Raw genomic sequence first — 23,536 nt, 5'->3', positions numbered from 1 at the left:
TAAATAAACAAAGGCAGATGAACAACCATTGATACCAGGCAACTATAAAATTTATATCTTGGCCCCAATGAGACTATTAACTCTTGCAGCACCGGGTGTTCGTAATTTTGGTTCAAGTGAATTGATAAACTTTGTGAAGGCAATTGACTCACACAGTTATGTAGATATCCCTGTCCTGTTGTCTCGGGATGCATCACGCTGCCTTGCCTGGGTTAGCTTCTGTTTTCTGGGATGAGGGTTGAGTGTGCTCCCTTACCTTCTCAAGGTAAGCTAGGTTAGCCTTCTTGTGCGAGCTTTTCAAGTGCACTTTAAGGTTTGTGGGATTTTTCCCCTTTAGAAATGTCCCTCATAATTTGTCTCTTTCCACTACAAGACACTTGCTTTATCCAAAACAGTCATATTCAAAGTAATCCCAAATTGGACTCTGGCGCTTTCTCCCGACTTTTCTTGACATGATTCTGCGCGTGGACGGAGCAGCAACACAGACGACTCAACTAACGTGCTGCCACCTGCTGGCATAATTAGACAGCAAGAAAAAAATCTGGAAACTAAACTTCATTTTTACCCTTAACTATTGTATGACACGCACACATCAATGAAACTAAACACATTTTTGCTATAAATTCAGTTAATTTTAGTTAGTTTTGTGAACACTCATTACAGTTTTAGTTAGTTTTCCTTTTTTTGTTTTTATTTTTATTTCCGTTAACGAAAATGTTTTTTCACTTCTAGTTTTCATTATTTCGTTAGTTTTTGTTAACGATAATAACCTTGGCACACAGCACAAGGCTCGCACGCGGAGTGAAGCGGGAAAAAAGTGCGAGAGAGAGGGTGAGAGAAAGAAAAAAAACAACAACAACCCACGGCTCGCGATAAGGAGCCGGCTCACGTCGTTCACGTCAGAGATCCGGCTCTAAGAGCCATTTCGTTCGCGACCGACACATCACTACACTACAGGAAACTAAACAGCAGTGACGTTTGTAGGGTTACTGAAGTTGGGCTAGCTGGTATATAATGATGTGCTATGTGATCGCTAGCGACACAGCTATGTTAGCATAGCATAAACAGTGAAGCTGGAGGATGAAGCTGGATGATTCATCGGGAAACTAGCGGATGATACCGTGGAGACAAAGACTATCACAACGTTTCCCAACCAGAAGCCGTGGGTGGATAAAACCATCCGCGACGCTCTGAGATCCCGCACCGCTGCCTACAACACGGGACTCATGACGGGGGACATGGACCCGTACAAAGCCGCGTCATATAACGTGCGGAGGGCGGTGAAAGAGGCGAAGCAGCGCTACGGGAGGAAACTAGAGTCACAACTCCAACAGAGTGACTCTAGGAGCCTGTGGCGGGGACTAAGGACAATAACGGACTATAAAGCACCAACAACCGGTATGACGAACGCGGCCGTGACTTTGGCAGACGAGCTGAACACTTTCTATGCTCGCTTCGAGGCTGCAGCTAAGGTCTCCAACAATGCTAGTGTTAGCGGCGCTAACGGCTGCAGACAGGAAGATACTGCCAGCACCGGAAACGTGCTCGTCATCTCCGAGCATGAAGTAAGGAGAGCCTTCAAGAGAGTGAACACCAGGAAAGCAGCAGGACCAGACGGCATCCCAGGTCGTATCCTCAGAGACTGTGCATACCAGCTAGCTCCTGTGTTCACTGAGATATTCAACATCTCTTTATCTCAGTCGGTGATCCCCACATGCTTCAAAGAGTCCATCATTGTTCCTGTCCCGAAGAAACCCCACCCTGCTTCTCTCAATGACTATCGCCCTGTAGCCCTCACCTCAGTAGTGATGAAGTGCTTTGAACGCCTGGTCAGAGACTTCATCATTTCTTCACTACCAGACACACTGGACCCACTACAGTTTGCTTACCGTCCAAATCGTTCCACAGACGATGCCATCTCTCATCTCCTCCACACATCACTCACTCACTTGGACACTAGAAGGGGGAATTATGTTAAAATGCTCTTCATAGACTACAGCTCTGCATTTAACACCGTAATTCCCTCCACACTCACCACCAAGCTGGAGCATCTGGGACTCAGCTCATCTATGTGTCTGTGGATCTCCAACTTCCTAACTGGCAGACCACAGGCAGTAAGGATGGGCGGACATGTCTCAGCCTCCACCACTCTCAGCACTGGAGCCCCCCAGGGGTGTGTTCTGAGCCCCCTGCTGTACTCTTTGTACACATATGACTGTGTGGCCACAACGAGTGCCCAGTGGAGAGAGTGGACAGCTTCAAATACCTCGGAGTTCACATCACGCAGGACCTGTCATGGTCCTGTCACATCAACACCGTGGTGAAAAAGGCCCGACAGCGTCTCTACCACCTCAGACGCTTGAGAGACTTCCAACTGCCCTCCAAGGTGCTCAGGAACTTTTACTCCTGCACCATAGAGAGCATCCTGACGGGAAACATCTTAACCTGGTTCGGGAACAGCACCATGCAGGACAGACGAGCTCTACAGAGGGTTGTGCGGTCAGCTGAGCGCACCATCCGCTCCGAGCTCCCTGACCTGCACTCAATCTACAGCAGGCGGTGCTGGACCAAGGCCAGGAAGATGGTGAAGGACCTCAGCCATCCCAACAACAGACTGTTCTCTCTGTTGAGGTCAGGAAAGCGATTCCGCTCCCTGAAGACCAACACAGAGAGACTGAGGAGGAGCTTCTTCCCGCAGGCGATACGGTCTCTCAATCACACCACCACACAGTACTGACCCACACATATGGTTCTTACACACACTGGACCTTCTGGACTTTGTTTTTGCACAACACTGGTCACTATATTCTTCATTTCCGGTTAATACTTGTACAGCTGCTGTTATTGTGTATATATTTATTTATATTTAGATTTCTTCATACATTCTTATATAGTTCTATATTGTGTATTTTGTTGTACAGTTATTTTATTTTCAACTTTAATTTATATATTTTATCTTATTCTTCCCAGTTAAATTTACCCTTCATTCTAATTTGTGTTGTACAGTTATTTTATTTTCAACTTTAATTTATATTTTATTCCTTCCTAGTTAAATTTACCCTTTTTAATTTTTCATATTTATTTCCTATCTTATTCATAGCCCTTGTCTTTTTTGTTCTCTTTAGGTCACGAGCAGTTGTCCAAGCATTTCACTGCATATCGTACTGTGTATGACTGTGTACGTGACAAATAAAAATTGAATTTGATTTGAATTTGATTTGAATTTGAATTTGATTTGAACACTGTAACACTTTTCCACTCGATAAAAGTTAACGTGAAGGTTCTTCATGGTTAGAGACAAATGCAATCGCATGGCAGGATGCTGTAAACGGACCAAACTTCAGTCAGGAGAACAACTGAGATAATCCATCCACAATACGAGGTTAGTCATTAATATACTGCAACAACATGGGAATAGAGCAGCTGCCAGAGAATCCAGCATTAATGAATCAATGGTACAGAAGTGGAGGAAGCAAGAAGAATGAGTTTAATAAAGTTTGATTTATCTGACTGCTTTGTTTTGCTTAATGTGCCTTATAATCCCGTGCACCTTATAGATAAGATAAGATACCTTTATTAGTCCCACGAGTGGGAAATTTCATTATGGTCCGAAAAATACGTATTTGACTTTTTTATTTGGCACACTGCAGTTTAATGTTGCAAAGCACCTCTTTTTAACTTCAGTGGATATTATACATGGTTATGCTCAGGACATGTCAGCCCATTTCTACTGGAAATGCCTTTTGGTTAAACTGTCAGCAAGGAATTTGCATTTGCACTGTTAAATTTTTATATAGCTTTAATGCACATAAAAAACAGCTGCTTGTTTAAGTGAAAATAAATGGATGATGATGATAGAGTTGTGTTTTGTCTCGCGTCAATTATATCGTCAGTTATATCGTTATCGTAAATTTTCAAATATATATCGTGATAAATATTTTTGACCATATCGCCCTGCTCTAATTCAGAATGAGAGATTCTGAAGTGTGATGGAAAAACTGGTAATTACAAGAATGGAAAGGCAAATAGAGATCACAAAACGTCCACAGTTCCTTCCAGATCCAGATGAACACAGTGAACAAATTCAGTTTTTAATTTCTTCACAACATGCAGCCAATACACACACAGAAATCCCAGAAACGGCTGCAGCCGTCGCAGACTGCGACAGTCTACGGTGCAGTGCAGCAGAAGTCTGTGTTTGAGAATCTGGGACTGAAAATGAGCTCTGAAGCTCTTAATGTTGACTTAATGCAGAGCAGCACAAACACACTCCCTCCCTCACCACCTCACAGGGTCACACTGATCGTTGTAACAACCACCAACACACGCTCAGTCCGTCCATTTCATATGCACCGGCAGACACAACCCACTCAGGCTGCTTTCGTTTAGTGTTTGGAGATGTCACTCCTGTCGATGGCTGGGCGACTCATTGCACCTGAGACTCACACAGATTTACAGTGTTTCAACAAAACAGAAAAAAAACAACCTTGTGTCTTGGACGTGGAGCAGAAAGTTAGGTATGTCCTCCCTACACGTGGCCAAGACATATTCAAGCATATCCAAAACACACTTCACATTCCCCGTGCTGAGCCACTCTGGCAGCTAAATGAAAGCGTCTAATGCTGTTTCTCGTGTTTGTGCTGCTGGACTTGAGTAAAACTGGGTTGTTTCACATGAGCTTGATGCTCCAAAGTAACACACTGCAGTTCTTCTCAGTTGCCGTACACCAGAAAACTGATTTTTCTATTAAGAAATCTTTCTTGTAAAAGACAAACTGTGAGAAAAATGTCACAACCTGCCTTGAAATTGCCCATTTTGTCAAAACACCTTCAGCAATCTTAAAGAAAATCACTTCAATAAGCAGCAACTACAGCAATGAAGAAGAAATTTGGCTTTTGGCATTTTAACTTGATAAAGAAATAAAAACTTTGCTGATCTATTTGGTCTTTGACTTTCTGTTTGTGTAATAAATACTACCACACATAAAGTTCTCGCATTAGGTCTGAGTCGAGTTTTGGCAGCTGCCATGTCTTTTCTGCTAAAGTTAGAAGTGATCATGTTTGAAGAGCACAGTTATGAAAGCTCAGCTGTTGCAACTTGACTTCTGTTTCAAAAAATCTGTAGACGTACGGAGTTTGTTTCAAAAAAGTTAAAAATGGACATCAGTGACTTGACCCTGCATTCTATCTGAAGGCCACCAGATGGCGATAGCCATGATAGCAAAAAGGCTCGTGGTCCTATGGAAGATTGTGGGCAGACAGCTTTTTTAGTTGACCTCTGTAAACACTTTACTGCTGAGTTTATGGTCTCAGTCACTGGTTTCAGTTTGCACTGAATGACGAATAAAGTCTGTTTCATAAATCTGGATCACGCTGTTTTAAAACTGACGAGCTCACCGGACAACAAGGAGTCACACCCTTCCCATCACATCTGATTTTTTTTATACCAAGACAGTAACAGTGAAAATGCTTCATGACGAGACTTCACAGACATGTCAACAGTAGCTACATCCATCTTTTTATACAGTCGGCCGCCTTATGTTTAAACCTTCTGTGTGCGTGGAGTGGCCAACCAGAACAAAGTGGGCTTAAAGGGAGGTTACCTAAAGCAGCTTGTTTCATAACAGAGTAAATTGAGGCAGATAAATCTGGATTAATTTGACCTACAATAATAAATATTTTGGATAAAATATGGAGGTGGGACCTATATCAGAATAGGTCCCCGTTAAACATGAAAATCTAATTTTCTGTTTGTCAAAATGACTTCATTTTGATACCACCAACCACTAAGTATCATAAAACACCATAACTTGGGAAAACAAAACTCATATCTACATGCATGAGTTCTTATTTTTATAGCACCATACAGTCCACACAGACATCAGCGGTCGGTGTAGTTACAGCAGCGTACTCACTTTCTGTCCTGGCCGAGGTCCCGTCTTCTCCTGAGCGTTTGGGCCGATCATACACAAAACCCCAACACATGTCAGCCCCGCACAGGACTGACAGGGTCCACACAAGCTGAGGACACAAAGTACCGACATCAGTCATTCATACAGTCTACAGGCTGCATCTTCCAGTGGTGCTCAAGCTGGGATTTAAGAGTTACTCTTCTGCTACAGATATTCATGGCAGCCTACATTCACACTCCACCTGCAGTGCTCCGCCTGAGATCTTAGTGAAAGGGTCATGAGGTTTATTCATCAGCGAGCAAACACAGTGCAGTGGAACAGCAACATGTCACGTATTTGACTTCAAGCACTTTTCATTTGCAAACCCCGTTTTCACCATTGACTGACTTGTTTGCACTGGCTGCTCATAAACGAGCTTCAGAAGTTTGTGATGCATGAAAGCTTTATTTGAGCTGGTGTAACACAAACTGCAGGTTTCCCCCGTGACCTGCGAACACCGCGGGGTGCTGAGCTCAAAGTGGAGAGAGACCACCCCTCAGCTGCATCACAATCGCCTGATAGTTTGACAGATCTGTGACCTTTCGGAAATGACAGAAGAGTCCACAATTGTTCTGCAAATGCTCATCAGCAGGGAGGACACCGGGGTGTAGAGGTTCCACGCAGAATAACGCAAACTACCAAGAAACACGCGGTCTAACGCGTCACTGCACGGGGATTTACGCACAAAACATGCAGATTTTTCGGAAGTCAGCTGCAGTTAAAACTCTTGCACATGGACTCTTACCAGTTTGTGCAGCAACATGTTCCTCTGTGCGTTCTCGGTGTTGCACCGCGCTGTAGGTCCGTGAGTGACTGATGCTGACTCTCCACACCGAAGGACCACCGGAGAGGAGGACCGTTGAAGAGGAACAGCAGCGAGGGAGGGGGAGGTGACTGAAAGGAGCGGACAGGATTCTGATTGGTGCAGCTGTGGAGGAGGGCTCCGGGCTGAGACAGGAAACGTCTCCACAGCCACTGAGCTGCGGTTAGCTCCGACTGAGAGTATTTACTCACAGGACAGTTATTTTTATTTTTTACAGTGTATCAATAATCTCTATCTCTTGGCTGCCGACACTCGTCTATAGCCAAACCGCTTCTGTAAAAGTGAAACTTGACTAAAGTTCGGGCCCTGAAACTGATGCTGGGTCAGTTCCAAGATTTTTACTTGAAATTAGAAATGAATAAAATATACGCCGAAGCCTAAATTTAACCAAAAGTTCATTTATTAATTAATTTATGTTGTCGCGGTTCGAATTTTGAGGAAGAGACATACAACTGAAAGTCCATAGTGGGTCAACACAAATGATTTTATTAAAACACATACATGTGGTGAAAATGGGGTCTGCAAAACATCAGGCTCCATCTCCCGCCTGACAATAGGTGGGTGTGATATTTATACTTATGATGACCAGTAACTCCGTCACTGCAGATGAAAAACAACATGCCTGTTCCAGTAATTCTATGTCAGATATTCTTAAACAGAACAGTTCCTCTCTCAGTTCCTCCACCGCCGCCCAGATGCATCCTGTTATTACACTTTTCTAGACTTAGACAACACTTGCAATCAGTTTACCCAGACAGGCTATGTGTCTGTGTCGTTAACACCTGAAAGGCCCTGGGGACCTTTTGTGGCTTTTGTATTTTTCGATTCCAAGCCATTTGCACTGTGTTTAATTGAATATAGCCAAATTCTCCAAAAAAAAGTTTGGTATAATTTTATTTCAAAATTCAAGTCTGACTTCCTTAAGCCCTTAAAAAATGCACCCTCTAAAGGCCCTAATGGACCAAAACGTCCACCCCCCAAAAAGTGCAATAAAAAGATTATATATTCATATTTTTTTCCACTTTAAATTGGTCAGTCTTTTAAAACTACTTCTCCCTGAAATATTCATATAAAGTTTTAATTACATTTTCGTTGTTTTAACCCTTTAAATCCCAGGTTTATTACATGAGCGCCCTGTTTTTTTAGGCCCAAAAAACAAAAAAACTTAATATTTTCAAAAAAAACCATTTGAAGTAATATTCGTTTGTTATTATAATTAGGCCTTTGGATGGACTAAAGATCGGCACCAACAGTCATTTCGATCGCCTTTTATTTTTTTTGCAGGAGCGCATTTCATAAAATGCACACACTATCGGTCCTAATCGACCACACCCAAAAAAGTGCTATAAAAATTTTATATATTAATATTTTATTCCACTTTAAATTAGCCAATCTTTTAGACCTACTTCTCCTTGAAATATTCATGTCAAGTTTTAATTACATTTCGCGGATTTTAACCCTTTATATCCCGGTTTCGTCACATGAGCGCACTGCTTTTTTTGCCCCAAAAAACATAAAACTTGAATATTTTCCAAAAAAAACATTTGAGGTAATATTCAATTGTTATTATAATTAGGCCTTTAGATGGACTAAAGATTGGCACCAACAGTCATTTCGATCGCCTTTTATTTATTTTTTTCAGGACCAGAAAATGGTCTCCAGACGGCAAATGCTCCTCCTCTAGGCCGAAAAAAGTGCATGTTCCCGGGGTAAGTCGCGACGATGACCGGGGCACGATGACCGGGGACTCCTTTTTCCAGCACACACGTTCGATACCACGTGACAAAAAATACGTCATTTCCTGTTGACTAAAAAAAAAAAAGCACCCTCTCATGGTCCTAGGGACCGAAAATGGTCCCGCCAGATCAGCGGGCGAAGCCGCTGCTGCACGCCGGAAATGAGGCTTCGTTTCCCGCAGGTCTGTTACGGCAGCCCGCTGTTTTCCAGCCCGGGGTCAAATGTGGAGCAAGGGCGCCACCCGGTGGACAAATAAAAAAATTACAACTCTAAGGCCAATAGACCAAAACGAGACGGAGACATAAGTAATCACCAGGACATTAACGGTAATAATTCTGCAGTGAAAAATAGCGTTTATAATGGAAGTCAATGGGACGAAAACGTCCACTAGGGCTCTAAGAGGATGTGCTTAGCCACTGAAGCTAATTTAATCTAAGTGCATGACCTCCCTCTAGGTCATCTGTTACCAGGCAAACTCCAGTGCAGCAGGCTGCTAAATGCACACAGGCAACATGTAGTAAATTATACTGTAAACATGTAGGCAACCTTTCAATAGCTGAACTTTGCTCCATTGATCGGCCAGACATCACGCTGCCCGTAGCTTCAAACCATTAATTAACTTAACCGAGCTTCAACCCTTTAATTATGCAATATGTGTGTAACATGATTACAGTTGCACCTGCAATGAAAGATTATGTGCTTATGCTAACACCTGAAATACAGACTTTAATATAACCTCACCAGTTTCAATAAATGTGTCAATGAAATGATAACAATGATAAATCATAAATGATGCAACAATAATAATAAGGATTATGAATAGTAACAGTAAAATAATATTTCATCTCGACAATGTCAACACTCGCTTCAAGGTGCTTTACATGGTGAGGTAGAGGGCTTACGTCCATCTTGCAAACCGCTTTTCAGAGATCTTTGCTCACTTCCAAAGAAATGAACAGTCTCTAAATTTTAAAGTAGTTTCCTTTAAATGGAGAGAGAATGTCAACCACAAATCCAGAAAAAGCGCATTATGTTAAAGTAATGATTTGCATGTTCATCCATCCATCCATCTTCATCCGCTTTATCCGAGGCCGGGTCGCGGGGGCAGCAGCCTAAGCAAAGAGGCCCAGACCTCCCTCTCCCCAGCCACCTCCTCCAAGGCGTTCCCAGGCCAGCCGAGAGATATAATCTCTCCAGCGTGTCCTGGGTCTGCCCCGGGGCCTCCTCCCGGTGGGACATGCCTGGAACACCTCACCCAGGAGGCGACCAGGAGGCATCCTTGTCAGATGCCCGAACCACCTCAGCTGGCTCCTTTCGATGTGGAGCAGCAGCGGCTCTACTCTGAGCCCCTCCCGGATGGCCAAACTTCTCACCCTATCTCTAAGGGAGAGGCCAGCCACCCTTCGGAGGAAGCTCATTTCTGCCGCTTGTATCCGCGATCTCGTTCTTTCGGTCACTACCCACAGCTCGTGGCCATAGGTGAGGGTAGGGACGTAGATCGACCGGTAAATTGAGAGCTTCGCTTTTACACTCAGCTCCCTCTTCACCACGACGGACCGGTGCAGCGTCCGCATTACTGCAGCTGCAGCCCCAATCCGTCTGTCGATCTCTGGCTCCCTTCTCCCATCACTCGCGAACAAGACCCCGAGATACTTGAACTCCTCCACTTGGGGCAGGAACTCATGTTTGCATGTCATTGAGTGAAATAAGTATTTGGTCCTCCGGCAAAACAACACTAACAACACAAACAACACAAACAACACTAACAACACAAACAACACTAACAACACTAACAACTCTTATTGGCAAGCACAGGTTTGCACACATCTCAGGGGGGATTTTGTTCCACTCTACAGAAAATCTTAATCCTTTAGGTTTCTTGGCTGCTGCTTGGCAACTTCAATTCAGTTTTATTTATATAGCACCAAATCACAGCAACAGTTGCCTCAAGGTGCTTTATGTTGTAATGTAAAGACCCCACAGTGCTACAAAGAAAACCCCCAACAGACGAGCCCCTTCAAGCGAGCACATGACTTGAACTCAAAGCTTCCCTCTACAATTTTCTGCAGGACTGAGATCTGGAGAGTCTGGAGCCACTCCGTGACCTTAATGTGCTTCTTTGACCACTCGGAAATATTTTTATATCACTGCTAAGCTGGAAGAACCATTCAAGGCCCATCTTCAGTGTTCTGGCTAAGGGACCGTGGTTTTACGATACACAAGTCCCATCTCTTATCCCCTACAGGGCAACATGAAGTTGTCCTGTGTCCTTAACAGAGAAACAGTCTCAAAGCGTAATGTTTCCACCTCCATGCTTTACTGTGGAGGTGGTGTTTTTGGGATATACTCAGCATTTCTGTTCCTCCAAACACGATGATGCCAAAGAGGTCTGTTTGGTTTCATGTTCCCACAACACTTTCTCCTCTGAATCACATTGTCACGGTCCTGGGTCGTTTCACCCAGCGTTTTGTGTTTAGTATTATTCTTTTATGTTCTAGTTTATTCTGATGTTGGTATCCTGTGTCCTCCCCCGGTGCTCTGTTCGTGTCCCTGACTTTGTCCTGTTTTACTCTGAGGGTCTGTCTCTGTTGTGTCTAATCAGGTTCAGCTGTGTCCTCCTTCAGTGTGTCATTCCCCTCTCTCTCCCTGCATATTATGATTTCAGCTTTACTAGTTTTTTCCAGTTCAGGTTTATCTTAGTTCCTGTCCTCGCCACCTCCGTTGTATTATCTTTATCTGTATTATCGCCTCATGTAAATCAAAGCTCACCCCTCACGTCTATGTCAGTCCCTGCATTTCGGTCCTTTTTTTCACAACACCATACACGACTGCTGCTGCAGCTGCGACACACGTTCACTGGTGAACGTAAGATGAGCCTGCGCACCTGCCTCCTCAACAAGCTCCTCTGGTGCAGTTAGTCTGATTCACCACATTTCTCATGATCGTCCTCACACGAGGCAAGATCTTGTAGAAAGCCCCAGACCGAGGCTGATTGATGGTCACTTAACATTTCTTCCATTTCTGAATAACTGCTCCATTATTATGTCAGTCATCTCACCTGCTCATCAAGCTTTTTTGCTGATGGCATCGTAGCTCATTTCAGCCTCCTGCAGGTCTACGATCTTATCCCGACCTCCAGCTCTTTGGTCCTACCGACGGTGGAGGAGAGGTTGGAATGGCAGAAACTGACTGGACTGGTGCCTTATACACATATCAAGCTGAGATCGGGAATAGCTCTAAGTGATTGCTTGTAATGTGTGTGCAACACAGGCGCACAGACCTGGGGAGGAACAAATCCTTATTTCACTCAGTGACATGCAAAACAGTTCAGAACAAAGTCTTTTTTCTTGATGCTTGGCTGATATTCTGGCTCCATTCAAATAAAACTACAATAAAAAATTACACTGATCTCTTACAAAAGTTCATCTTGTAGTTGGTACGCTCTACATTGTGCTGCAGCCCATTTGCATTTTACAGGTTTTGGACTCGTACAACTGTCATTAACTCAATGAAAACACTACAATCCCATCAAGGGAATTTCCAACCTCCTGACAGGCTGAGGAGGAGGCTTCCCACAAACATTCACATGTACACAATGAGGAAAGAACGGCAACATTTGAAGAGTGACACAATCTTTTTCTTTTATTGTTGGATTTCGGCATGGTGAGGTGAACCAGAAGATACAAAAACCGTTTTTGATGACAGAGGGCTCAGCTGTTTATCTAAATGCTGAATGACTTCTGTTCTTCTCATTGGTTAAAACCACCTAATCAAAGCTAAGACATGATGCCAGAGTAAACCCAGCCACGAACGCTGTTTAATGCAGTTACAACGTCTGTGGATACCAAAACATATGCAATTAGGAAGCAAAGTATAAAACACACACGCGCGCGCACACTACTCGAGTTTCAGTGGTGCAGTGCAGTGAAATCCATCAGTTTAATGTCTCTGCACGCCGTCCATGCAGAATCCACAACACGAGCCGTCACTTCTCCCCTCAGCAGACGCTGAATGCTGGGATTGAGCTGTGGGGTGAGGCTGTTTGTGGAGAGAGGTGTGTGTGGTTGCACGCCCCACACAGCCTGGAAGTGGTGTACGTGTGTGTGGTGTAAGGACACAGGGAGGTCTCGGGAGGGTTTACCTGGATGACATCACAGCCTCAGTGGAAGTTCCCCCGGTGTCTGTGCCGAGGACTTCGGTTCTGAGGCTTACACTGCAACAGCAGAGTTCCTGTTCATAATACTACTGAGGAATCAATGTTGAGTCCAGACATGGAAGCAACGGAGGCAAGTGTGCTGTTGCATGCCACATGCAAGCCGTTAACCCAGCCGGCGCCAACAGCAGCTGGAGAGCGCCAGCCTCTGGACGCTCAGTCGGACAGAGAGGGCGAGCGCAGCGACCTGCCGCTGGCCGGGCTGTTGCTGTAGGTGTGCGAGTTGTCCCGGTCTCGGTCCTTCTCCTTGTCCTTGCTCTCATGTTTGTGCTTGTGCTTGTGCTTGTGCTTATGCTTCTTCTTCTTCTTCTTATGCTCATGGTGATGGTGGTGGTGATGGTGGCCGTGGTCGCCTCCATGCTTAGAGGATGAGGAGGTGGTCTCTTTGGGGAAAGATGGCACGGGTGTGGCAGGCATGGACAGCAGAGCCTGTTCAACAGATGATGGCTCTTTACCTGAGATGAGAAAGACAAGTGTCAGATTTAAAGCTGGGGTGTGTCAAAGGCCTGTTCGTTGCCACGCTCTGATAGCTGGCTACCTTTCTTTGGTCAGGTAGAGCCACTCGTGCATCACTAGCAATACAGCGAAAAGCAGGTTTCTTTTAAAAACAGTGCAGTCAGGCAAACGTGATAACCACTACACGACAGAAACTGCTGTCGGTCTTACGTGCTGCACAATAATATTTAGTGTTTACTGTTATATTCACATAGATCATCGCGATGATGTTGTTTATTATGTTGCTCTTTTTTTGCTCGTTTTCTCTTTTTTCTTTCAGCTGATCCAGGTGATCGATATTTGTGTTTTTTTGTCAGTTTGTTTTGTTGGTTTTTGTTTTTTGCCCTTTATCACCGTCCCTCTTCCCCGCTCTTTTTCTTTCCCTCTTTCTTTCTCCCAGTCATGTCTGTCCCGTGTGGAGCAAGTGAAAATAAGATAAACAATAAAAGGTGAATCAAACAGACCAATACAGCGAGGCTGGGATGGTCCATTTGGTAAAGTAAATCCGGCATCTTTCTTCGCCTTTAGACAATAATTCTGATGACAAAAGAGCCAAACGGGACAGACGGGAAAAAAGAAGAAGAAGAAAAACGTGCAGTCAGTGCTGTGTGCATAGCCCCAAATACACAACAGTGCTTTGACAGTTTTCCTACTGCCGCCATCTTTGGTAACTCGAGGCTGCTGTGGCTGCTTCAAAATCTGAGTTGAGTTACCAGTTTAAAATTCTGACTGGGAACCTGCAAATATTGACCTCATTTGTTACTCACTCCAAGTTTATTTGCAGAGCAAGTTTACTTTCTACAGAAACCCAAAAAGGTCAGGTTTCTGCAGGTTTCTATTCCCTGGCTGGACTCAACCCAAACCAGTGGCCCGAGCTCCCCTTTAGGTTCAGATTAAGGCTCTTCAGCCATCAGTGGATGTGTTTAATAATGCCCCAGATGTCCTGTCGAGGTGGCTCTTCTATGTTCTGCCATGTGTTTATGGAGCGGCTGTTTGGTTCCTCCAGTGTAGAGGGATGAACAGTGAAGGCTTCTACTGCTTGGGTTTGGATTTTGACCCAGGTATCATCCATGTAGCTGTACCAGTGGTTAGGCTCTGTCCCTTTGAAGAGCCCAGAGCTTCACTTTCCACTTCCTCCTTGTGAAGCTTGGCTACAATGGGTGATACTGGAGATCCTGTGGCACAGGCATGTTTTTATCTGGATTCAGCATAACGTTGCAGACCTTGTTGGAGAAGTTAGTGGAGTGTTTGATGTGATGGGGTGTGTTGCCCACAAGTGAAGCTAGGCTGGTGTTTGCAGAAAGTTGTAGGTGGCTGAGTTTATATTGCTAACGATGGCTCTGAGTGGAACTCCACAAGGGTTGAAATACCTGGTACTCTTCACCGTGTTAGAAATAACGAAGCCTCGTGGATGCGAGGGGAAACGTCTTCAAGACATTTAAGGAAGTCCAGTCACTCTTTCCAAGCGCCTTAGCCTCCTATTCACTTTGTGTTTATACACCACTGCATTTATAATCATTAGTTATTATTAATCGCCCTCACCCCCGACCAGCTGAGGTACTGGTGCGCCTCACTGAGCCTGGTTTTGCTGGTTTCTTCTTGTTGTCAAGTGCTTGCTTGTAGGATGTGACGTGAATGTAATGTCCTCTACAGTGGTGTGTGTGTGTGTTCCTGTCTAGCTATCTTTGTGAGGACCAAAATCTGCATTCTGCTATACTTGTGAGAACCAACAGTCACTTGTGAGGACACACAACCCGGGCCGCACAAGTTTGAAGCCTTTTTGAGGCTCAAAATGTGGTTTTAGTGTCAGCGTTACAATTAGGTTATGTTTAGGTTTAGGGTTAGGCATTCGGCAGTGTGTGTGTGTGTGTGTGTGTGTGTGTGTGTGTGTGTGTGTGTGTACCAGGTGTAGAAGGTCTCTCCAGCAGATTTAGGTGATGGTGAATGAAGGCCTGACTGTCATGAACAGTTTCCATGTCAATGTCTTCATCTTCCATAGTGTTGAACTACAACAGAGCAGAACTTATTTAGAGATAGTGAATCGTTCAGTTTCAATGAAAGCAGTTTTTATGGATCATAATGCTTTTGTGAGCCACTATAAAGAGGAGACGTTTCTTAACGTGTTATTCCAGATTTCAGTGGAACAGCCCATCAAGTATAAACTGCACAACAGTTTTGTTTAACAGACTTGACATGTTGGAAAGTTTTACTGTGAACAGAGACATTGTTAAGCAGTTTTGTTTTTCAGATTTGGTGGACAGCTTAACAGAGGTATAAAGCATCAGCAGTTGTCCAGCTGATCTGAAGTTACTACGGCTACAGTAGTGATGGCTTCTTGTTTAAATGTCCTGCATCACCACTATCACCTGCCGTCACCATCAAGAGACGTTGGTGTTTGGTGCAGATTATATTGTTCTTTTCTGTTTAGTGTTTTAAAAATATGGGTGATGAATTTTCCTTTAGTGTGTCATTAGCGTCTTACTCTGATCTTGTAGCGTGCTCCCCTTCCATCATCATCCTGCTGCTGCAGTACCTGTCCTGGCTCTGGAGGAGATCCCAGTGGGGTGTCAGCCTTCCTCTTCAGGCCCTGAGGGGGCTGGCCTACGCCACACACACCCAGTGAGACAGGATCTGGCTCGTCGTCCACCTGACAGACACAAAGAAAGAAATCAGAATGAGCAGCAGCTCCAGCTCTGACAGCAGGACAGGGCAGTAAAGTAGCTACAGCAATAGAATACACACTTTATTAGAGAACTGTTATAATTGCTATTAACATTTAAGCTAAATCAGCTCACCAAGTATCACAAATAGCAAATCCAGCTACACAAGGACTTGAAACTTGGTTGAAAATGAGCAGTTATGATTAGATTGAAGCATCTATGGGCCTCTGCCTGTGCATACATACCTAGCTCACATTACTGTTAGAGTCCACGTGTTTTTCAACACTGCCACTGTCCATCCAACAGTACATGACTACAACAAGTACAGCTGAGTGGGAGCTAAGCAGTCCTACAATGCTACCACGTCAGGGCTTTAGTGCTAACTGCTTTGGCTGATGCTAGCTTGCACACAGAGGTTGAGCATTTGAAATGTGTCTCCAGTTCACTTTAGCCCTGCAGAGGCGATTTTGGAGTGTGAGGCTTTTATTTAAAAAGATTAACACCGTCTTAAAATGTAACATGTGGGTTTACTATTCAAAGTCTCGTCTGTCTGAGATTTACCCACAAGTGATGGATCAGTGTGAGAGATGTCATGCCACCCCATGTGACCTAGGCCATATGTTCTTTCTGTGCCCAAGACTCCATGGCTTCTTGAGTCAGTATTCAGTTATTCTTTCCAAAGCTCTTGGGACCCAAATCTGCATGGACCCTTTTCTAGCTGTTTTTGGGCTTCCAGTCAACACTGGTCTAACCGACCCTACACACTTCAAAATATTAGCCTTTACATCACTTTTGGCTAGACGTTGCATCTTACTCCTTTGGAAATCTTCAAAGCCACCTTCAGTTTCTTTTTGGTTTAGAGATGTGATGTCATCTCTTAAATTGCAAAAGATAGGCCTTGTGGCGAAGGGCAAATACAGAGAATTTTATTCTATCTGGGGGCCCTTCGTGGACTATTGCAAGTCATTAAACGCTCTACCAGCTGATTAATATCATGTCTCTTCCCCCCCCCCCCCTTTTTTTTTTTTTCCCCCCTTTTGGGGTTTGTGTTTGTTTTGGGTTTCTTATTAGGTTTTGTTTTGTTTGTTTACTTAAGCGTGTGTGTAGATGTGCCTGTGTGTGTGTGTTATTGTGTCTGTTCATGTAAGAAAAACTAAAAAATATGTGAGGGGAACAGATTGTGTTGTCATTGTAAACTACTGTACACTTGTCTCTCAATAAAAATATTTTAAAAAAAATGTAACATGTGCACGTTTCGCCATACTCGCTTTTCCAACGGTCATTTTAAGGTGTGGGGCCAACGTGTTGGTAGAAAAACTGGGGTTAAGGGCAGTGAAGAGGACCGAGTCCTAAAATTCTGGGCACTTCATGTTAAACAGAGTCATGACACACTTTACATGGTTTCAATCATATCTTTGAGAACCTGCAGACTTCTGAGTGTGCGCTGCAGTTAGCGTGTGTAATGGAGTGGTTCAATCAACCGCCGCAGAGATTTTGATCATGGACAAACAAGCAGAAGGCTGTTCTGTTTGGTGATTCTGGCTGACGCAGTGACGATGGGGTACAGCCAAATACTGCTGGCAGCATTATGCTGTAGTAGCCATAATTACACAGGGTCCAACCAAAAATAATACCGCTTTTATGAGGCAGCTTCTACGTGTGCGCCGTGTGAACGTTTCAGTGTGGCACACGTAAATCAAAAACGACTGAAGGAAAAGAAACGACCGCCGAGCAGTTAGTTGCTGACATCACCGCTGGAGTTAAAAACGAGTGAAACCCGACACGATAACTCATCACACCGTCGTAAGGCTGCTGGAGACACTTAAACCGCCAACATTTACTCCGCTCCAAGTTCAACTTAAGTTCTCAGGTTGGTCTTTGGACGCCTCGTCGTCTGTTTGGGAGCCATGCTTCAGAATATTCACTCACTCTCATCCTTAAGACACCAGTGTGCAGTGACCCGAGGTTTGTCACGCTGTGTGTTATCCTGCTGGAAACAGCTGTCAGAACATGGTACATAAAGACAGTGTGGGCATAAAGGATTTGGACATGGTCAGCAACAATACTCGAGTACGCTTGGGTGTTGAAACGATGCTCAGCTGGTACTACGGGAGAAGAAAGTGCCTGTACCGTGGTTATAAAGCAGGATGGATCCATGTTTTCTGATCCTACTATCTAACTGTCAAAGCAGAAACTCAAACCAAGCAACATTCCTCCAGTTCATCGGGGATCTGCTGTAGAGGATTACAGTCAGTGATCAAACGGTATGAGCGCTGAGCAACAGCTGCTTGGTTTAGGGGTCTGACAGAAAACTGTCCAGTCAGACACGTGGAAGTGGGAAGTTATTTATCGCCGTCTTTTATCAACCAGACCAAAAGTGATCGGTTTCATGTCGTTGTGGTGATGAGAGGATTATAAACTGCAGTTATTATGCTTGATAGAAATAGGTCTTCACAGCCTCCTGCCAACATGGAATAATAAACAAACTCTGAATAAGCAGCAACGAAGTCTTTAAATATGATCTGGAAAACACCGTATATGGACCAGTAAACTACTTTTCCTGAGATCCCTGAAAGTACAAGAACCCACAGTCCTCCTGCATGCTCACTGAGTGGGGGTAAAGGCAGCTTGTGGAGACGCCCTGGTGGCTCCAGCCTTCATGTCATACTGAGGATTTCGGCTAAAAACACAATCCAGTCTCAGTTTGCTGTTCTTAGCAGCCAGTGTGTCCTTTGCTGCTATCGCCCATCTGCTTCAAGCTGTGACGTGTTCTGTGTTCACAGACGACCAGGTTGGATATCTGCATTAACAAGCAGTTGAACCGATGTACATAATAAAGTGGGGAGTGAGGATCCAGCTTTCGAGGTGAAATACTTGATGGTTTTTACTTCCTGTTAGCTTCTTGGTAGCTGTGTAGCAGCTAGAATCCTGGGTTTGACTCCACTGGCCAGCCGAGGCCTTCCTGTGTGGAGTTTGCATGTTCTCTGGTTCCTGTGTGGGTTCTCACCAGACACTCCAGCTTCCACCCACAGTCCAAAGACATGGATGCTAGGCTAACTGGTGACTTGACTGTGGTTGTCTGTCAGCCCTATGATAGGCTACAACCTGTCCAGAGTCTGCATCGCCTTTCGCACCATGACGGCGTGGACGGGTGGAGTTTTGCTTTTAAAAACAACAACATTGGCAATGAAGTGACTGCCCAACACTTACTGTTGCATAGCTCATGCCCACACCGTGGATGCCTATGCTGGCAGGCGTGTCCATAACAGCACCGACTCCCAGCTCAGGCTTGATGGTGGGATTAAGTACTGCTTTCTTCTCCTTCAGGTTGAGTACCAGGCCCAGTTCTGGCAGCGGAAGGCACGAGGGCCGAGTCAGACCAAACAACATGTAGTAGAGATTGACAGCATCGCAGCGCAGCCGCCAGTCATGGGACGTACCTGAGAAAGAAGAGGATATATTACATCTCCTGAGCCTGCTGTCGTACTCTCTAACACGGCAGCTTTGAGTGCAGTCGTTTGGAAATCTACAAGCATGTTACGTTTTTTTCAACGAGTACATGCCCGCATTTAATCCTGCATACTGCTCGACCACACGCTTTATTTGACATCCCCGGAGAGACAATCCCAACACTACTAAATACAGATAATAGGCTCTCAGTGACAGCAAGCCTGAATGTCTCATTATGTGAGTCATTTGAGTAGTTTGGATTTGGCATGAAGTAAACTCCAAATCTTGCTGAAGCCAGCAAACCAAAGGCCAGAGGCTGGCCTGTGGTTTTAGAAGATGATTGAAAAAACGACTAACAGCAGCAGAACGTCCTCTTAGTTTGTGTTCCCTGACCTTCAGTCAGTGAAACACCATCCTGTGTGAGCGTGCTGGTTTAACACACGGGGGGCTATGGAGAAAAAGGATTATAAAATGACCAACACGCTATCAGAACATGGTATTTAAGGTTACCACAAGCCGGGCAGCTCGGGTTTCAACTGGCAGCCGCTCACACTAACCAGAACGGCAAACAGACATCGTCAGGAAACAATGATCATTAATATTTATGTCCATGCCTCAAACTTGTAAATCTATAAATTTAATAACATGTTGGAATAAAAGCCCAGAAGAACATGAAACTGTGAACATATACTTGTAATTGGCTTCTGACATGGAGTGTATTTTGTTTGGCAGACTAAACCTTTGGCTGAAAGACAGGACCCCCTGGAAGAGAAAGAAATAATGAAAACTGAGGACACAATAGAAAGCAGAGGTTTGGGTTTGTATATAAGCGCTGCACCAAGATGTAGACCATAACTAGTCAAAGGACCTACAGAAATCACATCCATGAAGACCTTTTAACTCTCACAGTTGCCAATATTGTTTGGTTTAAATTTGTACAGTTAGCTTCTTCTGAAGACATCAAAAGATGGCAGCTAGCACTAAAACACAGAAAAACAATGTTATTCATACAGCGCCCAATCACAGTCACCTCATGGTGTTCTATACTGTAAGGTCGACCCTACAATAATACATACAGAGAAAAACCCAACAATCATATGACCTCCTATGAGCAGCACTTTGGTGACAGTGGGAAGGAAAAACTCCCTTTTAACAGGAAGAAACCTCCGACAGAACCAGGCTCAGGGAGGGGCGGGGCCATCTGCTGCGACTGGCAGCTAACAACAACTACACAGCAAAGTCAGAAGGACAGCTAACTACACAAAGTCTAATGCAATCCAATGGAAGCAGGAAGCAGGATGGTAATGAGCGGCCACATGCTAATATGTTTGGAAGGGTTGCCAGGAGAAAACCTCTTGTCTCTAAAGACAACGTGGTGGCACAGAGCAAGTTTGCAAAGATAATTCTGGACAAACCTCTGATCATCATGCACAGCAGCATGTTTGGAGACCCTGAAGCTGATGATTTGCATCATCTTCAGCTTCCTCTCTGTATGACATTTGTGTCATCCCACTGGAAAATCCTATATTTTCTTTACTTAACTTCCTCTCACACTGAATACACTGAATATTTGTTTTAAATAAATCATTCATAATAAACAGAAAGATTTATCCATACTGAAACTGATGGTTTACTACAGCCACACTGAGTTGCAGAGCCACACCGCTCTCGAGAGAACCTCATGAAACTCCGCCTATTCACTTATTCTCTCTGTAGTGGACACACAAATCACAAAAAAAGGTTGAACTGAAGGATTATTTTTCCCCCTCGGTTCTCAACAGGATGTCCGTGTGGCTGTATCATTCAGGGTGTCAGATCTGCAGACACCTGTGTGGAGCTAAAGGTGTGTAGAAGGAATTAAACCAAGGCTCAAGGTCATTCTGGAGCAGAGAATATGCATCTGCAGTTTAATGCCACTTTACTTTAGTGCTGATTCATGCAAACTGGCAAAAGCTGAAGGTTTTCTCATTTTCTGGAAACCAGCTGACTGAGAGACTCAAGTGTTGCATTACCAGTTTGAAAGCACAAAGACAGAACCAAGTCTTTTGCTGTGATCTGCTGTAGAGGATTACAGTCAGTATCCTGTATGAGAGCTGAGCAACAGCTGCTTGGTTTAGGAGTCTGACAGAAGTCTGTCCAGTCAGACACGTGGAAGTTATTTATCGCAGCTTCATGTTGTTGTGGTGATGAGATGATTATAAGCTGCAGTTATTATGCTTGATAGAAATAAGTCAGTTGATGGTTGCACTTCACAGCCTCCTGCCAACAATAATAAACAAACTCAATGAGAAGGCCTTCAAACATTTGGAAAACACTGTAAATGGACCAGTAAACGACTTTTCTGAAAGAACCCCGCGTCCTCCTGCATGCTCACTGAGGGGGTTAAAGGCAGCATGTGAAGGGGCCTTGGTGGGGCATGCTGAGAACAACACAATACAGAGAGTCTGGGTTTTGAAACCATTCAGAGAGCAGGTCTCCTCAGTGCAGATGTAACGACCAGAAGAGAAGTGGTAAAAGTCTGGTGCTTTTTAAGTTCTTCAGTCCAAATACAATAATTTCTTTCAACTTAAACTTCCAAGCCTCTGCTGGCCGTGGCTCCGTGTACAGAGAGGAAACTTTTTAGCTCAAGTGACTTTCCTGGAATTGTGTCCCAGAGAAATTAAAGACAGCATGCTGTGAAGAAAACATGTTCTTGGTTCTGGTACATACAGTGTATATTAGCTGTGGGCGCAGTTCTTGCAAGAACAACTGAGTGAGCATTAGCTGACCTCGCCATCAGTGTAATTTGCCCTGCCTGTGGTTCATGGGTAGAGCCCACATCGTGAGAGGAGAAGGAAAAGCTACGTTGTAATTTGTTCCCGAGGAACAAAAGCCGTACGGCAGCAGACCAAAACTTAAAGCTCATTAATCAGACACACTGCTGTGAACCTGAGGAGACAGCTGTGCAGCCACAGAGCGAGACTGACGGCAGTGTGAGGCTGTCACGAGACAGGATCGGGTCCTGTGTTCAGTCTGGAAGCTGTGTGCCTACTCCAGCAGCTATTGTGCTTTCTTTCTGTCACACGTATACCGTTCCAGTAAAACAGGTTCACATTAAACATGTGTTCAAATAAGAGTTGTGCTTATGTGCAAGTGCTCCTTGTTAGTCTGCTCTAAAGTTTCATGCCATTTTTTCTGTGTGATGTCACAGAGTAGCTATTTATTTCTCCGTCATGGTGAGAATCAGGTTACGGACTTAAGGTTCTTCTCTGGTTCTCTCCGGTTAGACTAAATGAAACTCTCATCATGCTTGTCAGAGACCTGACTGCTGTTTCAAAGCTCTACAATGATTTTTAATGGCATCTGTTGCAGGTAATTGGTTTGTACCCATTGTTGGTATCTCTGACTCGGCACTTCACTGGTTTTCCTCCTGTTTATCTGAAGGACGTCCTCTGTTGGAGGAAGCGATTTCTCCTTTTACACATGGAGTTCCACAAGGCGTAATCCTGGTTGTTATTTTCTGTTCACATGCTTCCTTTAGCCGGTATCATTCTTTTTTTTGGCATTTCTTATTATTTCTATGCTGATGACATTCAGGTTTATGTGGCGTTTGAGTCACATGATGAGCTGGATAGGCTCTGAACTTTGACTCATATATAAAACTATACCAAGTTCCCATTTCTTTAATTTGAGGAATATTTCTAAATCGTGAGCTATATTCTCGTCCTCTGAGCTAGACAAAATTGTTCATCCATTTGTGTCATCGCACCTAGAGTGTATCAACGTGCAGATTTTACTTCTGATGCTTTACACTAGGGCTGGGTTTTGATGATCGATTTATCGATTAAAATCGAGTCTCGCTTGGATAACGTGATATCGATTCATTAAAATCCTGATTTTTTTAATATGAATTTATTTTTCCTGAAACACCAGAATCTCAGGTGAAACCTCACAAAATATCAACAACCACCAAACATTTAAGACAGTAAATGAGAGCAGGAGCACGGACTCTGCACAGAGACGTGAACACAAAGCTCGACCCGCCGACGGATCAGAATCAGTGAGCTGTGACTTTCTCACCGACGCCACGGACACGGTCGGGGCTGAAAGCTCGCTGACTCTGATGTGTCGGCGGGTCGAGCTTTGTGTTCACGCCCTTTTTGCGCTGATTCAGAAGCTGTTAGTTTATCTCTCTCCAAACAACATTGATCCAAACTAAGCTTCACATA

General features: G+C 44.3%; 2 protein-coding genes across 5 annotated transcripts in view; both read right to left on the bottom strand.

Annotated features, from left to right (window-relative positions):
- enpp2 (ectonucleotide pyrophosphatase/phosphodiesterase 2) overlaps positions 1-6,775 on the bottom strand; it is an 88,854-nt gene extending 82,079 nt beyond the window's left edge. For all 4 annotated transcript variants that reach the window (XM_085290534.1, XM_085290535.1, XM_085290536.1 and 1 more), the window contains exons 1-2: positions 6,696-6,775; positions 5,915-6,020 (exon numbers count right to left, since the gene is read on the bottom strand). In XM_085290534.1, the coding sequence (XP_085146660.1) occupies positions 5,915-6,020; positions 6,696-6,713 (124 nt within the window). In that variant the 5' untranslated portion in view covers positions 6,714-6,775. The remainder of the gene's footprint in view (positions 1-5,914; positions 6,021-6,695) is intronic.
- Positions 6,776-12,125: 5,350 nt separating this feature from the next.
- Positions 12,126-23,536, bottom strand: part of taf2 (TAF2 RNA polymerase II, TATA box binding protein (TBP)-associated factor) — a 35,641-nt gene continuing 24,230 nt past the window's right edge. Inside the window, exons 24-27 of the mRNA XM_085290533.1 lie at positions 19,089-19,318; positions 15,701-15,865; positions 15,122-15,224; positions 12,126-13,178 (exon numbers count right to left, since the gene is read on the bottom strand). Of these exons, the coding sequence (XP_085146659.1) occupies positions 12,880-13,178; positions 15,122-15,224; positions 15,701-15,865; positions 19,089-19,318 (797 nt within the window). The 3' untranslated portion in view covers positions 12,126-12,879. The remainder of the gene's footprint in view (positions 13,179-15,121; positions 15,225-15,700; positions 15,866-19,088; positions 19,319-23,536) is intronic.

Source organism: Mchenga conophoros, linkage group LG11 (genome assembly GCF_057382185.1).
Source record: "Mchenga conophoros isolate Kocher_MC1m ecotype Shallow Benthic linkage group LG11, M_conophoros_male_GT1.1, whole genome shotgun sequence".
In the NCBI taxonomy this organism is placed as follows: domain Eukaryota; kingdom Metazoa; phylum Chordata; class Actinopteri; order Cichliformes; family Cichlidae; genus Mchenga; species Mchenga conophoros.
The sequence above is the reverse complement of the archived record's forward strand: the minus strand, read 5'-3'. Positions and strand labels throughout refer to the sequence as shown.